The sequence below is a fragment of the Priapulus caudatus genome, unplaced genomic scaffold (assembly GCF_000485595.1).
Source record: "Priapulus caudatus unplaced genomic scaffold, Priapulus_caudatus-5.0.1 Scaffold498, whole genome shotgun sequence".
Classification (NCBI taxonomy): domain Eukaryota; kingdom Metazoa; phylum Priapulida; class Priapulimorpha; order Priapulimorphida; family Priapulidae; genus Priapulus; species Priapulus caudatus.
The window spans coordinates 114,464-120,335 of NW_014577559.1; the positions used below are offsets into that span (position 1 = coordinate 114,464).

At 52.1% G+C, this 5,872-nt stretch overlaps 1 protein-coding gene across 1 annotated transcript; it reads left to right on the forward strand.

Annotated features, from left to right (window-relative positions):
* The first annotated feature begins 2,997 nt into the window (after positions 1-2,997).
* On the forward strand, positions 2,998-5,580 carry LOC106811041 (runt-related transcription factor 1-like). The gene is made up of 2 exons (XM_014814558.1): positions 2,998-3,286; positions 5,438-5,580. The coding sequence occupies exons 1-2, from the start codon at positions 2,998-3,000 to the stop codon at positions 5,578-5,580; spliced, it is 432 nt and encodes a 143-aa protein (XP_014670044.1).
* Positions 5,581-5,872: the final 292 nt, after the last annotated feature.

The following is a 5,872-nucleotide window of genomic DNA, read 5'->3' on the forward strand; positions in this document are numbered from 1 at the left end:
TTGAAGACGAGAGATGCTGCAGGGAGTGTTTTGCGGCTGGCTGGCCGCGCACACTTGCTATATGCAGCTGCGCTCTATTTGGATAGCTAGAGGCGGATGGCCAATAATTGCGCCTCACTCACTCACTCACTCACTCACTCACTCACTCACTCACTCACTCACTCCGTCACTCACTCCTCACTCACTCACTCACTCACGCACGCACTCACGTCACTCACTCACGTCAGCGCACTTCACCCTCACTCCCACGTCACTCACTCACGCACGCAACTCAGCTCAGCTCTGACGCACCCCACTCACTCACTCACCGGCACTCACTGTCCTCACTCACTTCCACTGCACTCACTACACTCACACTCCGCTCGCTCGCTAACGCGCACGCACGCAGCTCACTCACTCACCCCTCACACGCCTCGCTCGCTCGCTCACGGCACTCACCTCACATCATCTTCACTCACTTCACTCACTCACGCACTCACTCACTTCACCACTCCACTCACTCACTGCACTCTCAGATTCACTCACTGCTGACTCAACTCAACACTCCGCACCTCACCCACTCACTCACTCACTCACACACACACCCACTCACTCGTTCACTAACACACTCATGCACTCACACACTAACTCACTCGCTCACTCGCTGCCCTGCACATATTAAATATTAACAGCGTTTAAATCGATCTTCAATTGCGCCCACCTTCAACCCTGATCTCTTTCATAAAGTAGCAGCGTGTCGCATCATCAGGCAGTTGTACTCCGCTACGCTGACTGCCACACGCGTAATGTAGCACGCCCGTGCCCGTCACCATGGCAGCAGCGGCAGCGGCGGCGGCGCCTTCGATTTGAACGGCGGACGGGGAACCGGCGACGTGTTAATTCGTCGGCCAGCTGCGTCGTCTCGCGCCCTGCTCGCTCCGCCACGTCGCCACGCCGCCGACGCGCCGCATGCAACCACTTCGCGGCATCGACCCAACATCAAACAGCGCGCGCCGCCGCCGCCGTGTCGTCGCAGCGGCGGCGGCGGTGGCATGCAACGACAAGCAAACATCACGATCACTGCGACCACGCGCGGCGACGCTGTGCAATTTTTTTTTTCGCGCGCGCGCGCGATCGGAGCGTTTCTTTCCGCCGCGAACGCCGCCGCGGCCGCGATTCCGTCGCGCTGTGCCGACGGCTGCAGCAGAATACCGCCGCTCCTTCCGCGCGCGGTCGGTGAATTATTACGAGCAATTGCTGCTGTGTCGCTACGAGGCGTCCTGCGTCGGAAGTGCAGCGAGAGACGAGCCGATATCCGCTACATTCCCTCACCCACCGAAAAGCGTCGATATATATATACCGCCTTGCACCACAGCACCGTTAGCTGAATGCCTTGGCTCGGCGTTGATGTATAAATATAGCCGCTTGTATTGATACAAATTTTCAACCGCGTGTCTATGGTAGAGCTAGACATAAAAGAATAGAGTTAGCGATATGGCTATGGTAAATGGTTTGCGGTAGAGGTAGGCTTATAGGGTTATGGTTAGCGTTAGGCTCAGGGTTTCAGTTAGGCACAGTGATAGAAGTAGAGCTTAATTTATAAGTAGTGTTAGCCTTTAGGTTTAGATTAGGGTTAAGGTTAGGGTTAGGGATAGGCATGGGGATAGAGATATGGCTAGGGATAGAGATGAGCATAGGCGTAGGGATCGGGATAGGGAGAGTGCCGACCGAGAGAGAAATAGACCTAGCGAGCACGCGAGGAAGTTGATGGACCGGCAGCGAGCGGAGGGGCGGAGGGAACCTGCTGGCGACTGGTGTAAGCGTCGTGGTTGGCTAGGCGACCGTGTAAATATAATCGTCTGCGCGCGTGAGCCGTTCCGCGGCTGCCGTCACGAGCAGTGACGTCACCGATAGCCAGACGGAGGTAAACCTGGCGACACGCCAGCCCTAGCTGGTGCCTGGAAGCGCGCACCTGTGCGAGCCCGTGTGGAACCGCGTGGGAAGACGTGTGTAATAACAGGGAGTGGGCGAGAGAGTGTGATAGAGAAGAAAGCGTGAAAGACATAGATGTAGATCAAAAGTACATAGTAGAGATTATGTACTCTTGATGTAGATGTAGTAAATTAGATAACAAGAGAAAGAGATAGACGGTGAAGAGTGAGAGAGAGGGAATGTGTGAGTGTGTGTGCGAGTAAGAGAGGAAAAGGGAAAGATAGAAAAATAGATAGATAGATAGATAGATAGATAGATAGATAGATAGATAGATAGATAGAGAGAGGGAGAAGAGAGAGGGAGAGAGAGAAAGCGAGAGAGAGAGAAAGAGAGAGAGAGAGAGAGAGAGAGAGAGAGAAAGTGTCACAGCGTTACATATTGGTTCACCATACATTGTTTGTTTGGTTTACACACCAGGTTTAAGAAAAATAACTTGCCGCTCGTTAGTCGCCGATGACTCGTTATTTATCTAGAGTGAATTTATTGAGACTCACGACATCCCTACGAATCTAGTGTACACAGATCAGGCAATCGGAAAAACACGCGCATCACTGATGTGAGCGGTTAGCAGCAGCATGCCGCGCCACCGTAACTCGCTTCTATGTATCAGCAGGTTGTCACTGCTGCGCTTCCAATACCGCCACGTGACTGCTAGCATTAGTTCCGCCACCACCTACTCATAACTACCTACTAATAACGGGGGTGCGTGTGTGGGTTGCGTACGCGGCCCGCGCGCGTGTTGCGTGCGTGGCGTGCGTGCGTGGCGTGTGCGCGCAGTGGTGCGTGGCGCCGTGACTTCGTGCTGCGTGCGGGCGCGTGACGACTGTCGTACACGACGTCGCTCTTCAGAGGTTACATTTGGCCAGTCATTACGCAATCCCGCCGGACGACAGAGAGCACACGCACGATCTGACGCTCTTGGTACCCCCCCCCAGCACCACACACACACACACTCGCTATGCGAGGCTCTAGCAGCGGCATGCATCGGTACCCCGCGCGTCGAGCCTCGCCTGGCTGTACGCCGGCATGACAGACCGCGCTGGGCGGCGTGTCGTCGGTGCTGAGGCGAGCACACGCGGGGGAGCTCGTACGCAGCGGGCAAGTCCGAATCGTCTCTGCTGCTGTGGCTGGCCGTCGCAGCTGGGCTTCGAACAGACGCTGCGTCGCTTTAAGGTGGTGGCGCTGGGCGACGTCGCCGACGGCAGCGCGCGGTCACGGCATCAAAGCCGGAACGACGAGAACTACTCGCCGAGCGTGCGCAACGCGACGGCGACGATCAAGCACGCAGTGGCGAAATTCAATCGACCTGCGCTTCGTGCGGATCGGTCGGGTCGCGGGAGTGATATACATACATGGCGCGTTCATGTGTGGGCGTGGTGGTGTGTGTGTGTGTGTGTGTGTGTGTTTGTTTGTGTGTGTGTGTGTGTTGTCGTGTGTCTGTGTGTGTGTGTGTGTGTGTGTGTGTGGTGTGTGTGTGTGTGTGTGTGTGTGTGTGTGCGCGCGCGACGTGAGTGTGTGTGCTTGTGGGGTGTCATATATGCTGCATGTTCGAATGATTTAATGCATGTGTGAGGCTAACTTTTCTCATCGTCTCGATCATATATCGCTGTTTTGCGCGGCGCTGCATGTTCGCCTTTTCGCTAACGTCGCCACCACATACCGTATCAGCACGACGCGCGGCGCACATACACACACACAGCACCCCACATACACACACAACAGCATCCAGGAACACGATACACGACACACACACACACACACACACACATACAACACACAACCATACAACACAGCACAACAACACCACACACAAGGCACACAATACCACACACAGACAGACACCCAGCACACACACAGCACACACACAACACCACACACAGCACCACCACATCACATCACACACAACACACACCACCACACATCACAACAAGCACACCACGACACACACACCAACACACGACACCACAACCACACACACACACACACACACAACAACAGCACACACACACACACACACACACACACACACACACATACACACACACACACACAGCGCGCGCGCGCACGCACGCACGCACGCACACACACACACACACGCACACACTCGCGCGTACTCACACATGCACGAACGCAGGCGCGCGCCGACCCTACACGCTGACACATGGGCGCGTGTGACGTGAAGAACATTTCAAATAAATGTCAATCGAGACAGAAAAGAAAGACGTCCCGGTGTGAGCATGTTCGGAATGAGTTAATGCATGTGTGCGCACAGCTCTCTCTATCCTCCCTATATATCGCTTGTTATCGCGCGCGCTGACTTGTTTGCAGATCAATCGTGACAGAAAAGAAAGACGTCCCGGTGTGAGATGCAGAAGATTTAATATAGTTCATGTAGTATAATGACTATAATAATAATCAGCCGCGTTTGAAGTATTGACGTCACCAAGCAATATATTGGTGACGTCAATACTTCAAACGCGGCTGATCAACAACTAGAGGGAAAATACGAAAATAGATAACAGCGGATATGCACATATTTAGCTTCCCCCGTCTGTTTCCTCGCTCTGTCGCAGGTTGCAGTGGTCCTGTCACGGAGCGGAGGCGTAGAGTTAACACAACTCGCGCGCGCTTCAAAGTGCTCCTCATATAAGCCATGCATTTGTGTGTGCGTGTTCCTGTGTATAAAAAATATGCGTATCATATAGGGCGCGTGTTCACGAAGCTTTCTAACATCCTGTATAACACGCACTGCGATAACAGCAGATTAACATTCTATGTGATAAATGCATCATATGCGAGCTAACTCGGGGGATGGGGGATATCAATAGCCTTGTTTGCGACCAACGTCATGTGCTATCACAGGCACTTGGAGCGTTTCAATACAATTTAATGCTAAATAAATACGAAATCTATTTACTACCAAAGTCTTAATGTTTCTATACTCTCGTTCACCTTTTATTGCCGACAATTTCCTGTAAATGCCGTCGAAATGCTCATCTGCAAACACACGCTGGCCGCCATTGCTCACGCTGCACACTGAAACTTAAATATATAGTTATATAGTTAGTTCATATATATATAGTAGATATCAGGAGCGTATAATGACAAATATTTGTCATTATACGCTCCTGTAGATATATATAGTTAGTTCACACTATATATTTAAGTGTCAGGTGCAGCGTGAGCAATGGCGGCCAGCGTGTGTTTGCAGATGAGCATTTCGACGGCATTTACAGGAAATTGTCGGCAATAATAGGTGAAAGAGAGTATAGAAACATTAAGACTTTGGTAGTAAATAGATTTCGTATTTATTTAGCATTATATTTTATTGAAACGCTCCAAGTGCCTGTGTGTGCTATCGCATATCATCTGCTGCGGGATTTGCCGCAGTTGCTAGAGGCGGTGGATTAATTACCACGTAGTCGGCTCTGCGCACACGCGCCTGACGATCGATTTCCTCTCGCAGGTAAAAGCTTCAACTTGACTATCATTGTCGGCACCTGTCCGCCACAAGTAGCTACCTACCAGCGAGCCATCAAGGTGACCGTGGACGGACCGAGAGAGTCTCGTAACAAGCTACGTGAGTGGGAACTTGAGTTAGGCGCCTGAATGAGGCTGCTAGACCATGTACGCTGCGGCGTAGTGCATACATAGTTTACATACGCCACTCAGCGTGTTGGTGTATGATTGATTAGACTAAGAGCTATTAAAATACATTATTTTTAATAATACATGTCATAATAGCTCATGATTAGACGTATATAGTTAGGCGAATAGACGCGTGCGCGGCAGCAGACCCAGGCGCGCATATGCACACACGCGCGCGCGCGCGCGCGCACACACACACACACACACACACACACACACACACACACACACACACACACACACACACACACAC

Excerpts from the sequence above, each read along its gene's own strand:
- LOC106811041 (XM_014814558.1), top strand. The coding sequence starts at position 2,998 with ATGACAGACCGCGCTGGGCGGCGTGTCGTCGGTGCTGAGGCGAGCACA. Across the intron at positions 3,287-5,437 it reads ATTCAATCGACCTGCGCTTC|GTAAAAGCTTCAACTTGACT; the intron begins GTGCGGATCGGT and ends TTCCTCTCGCAG.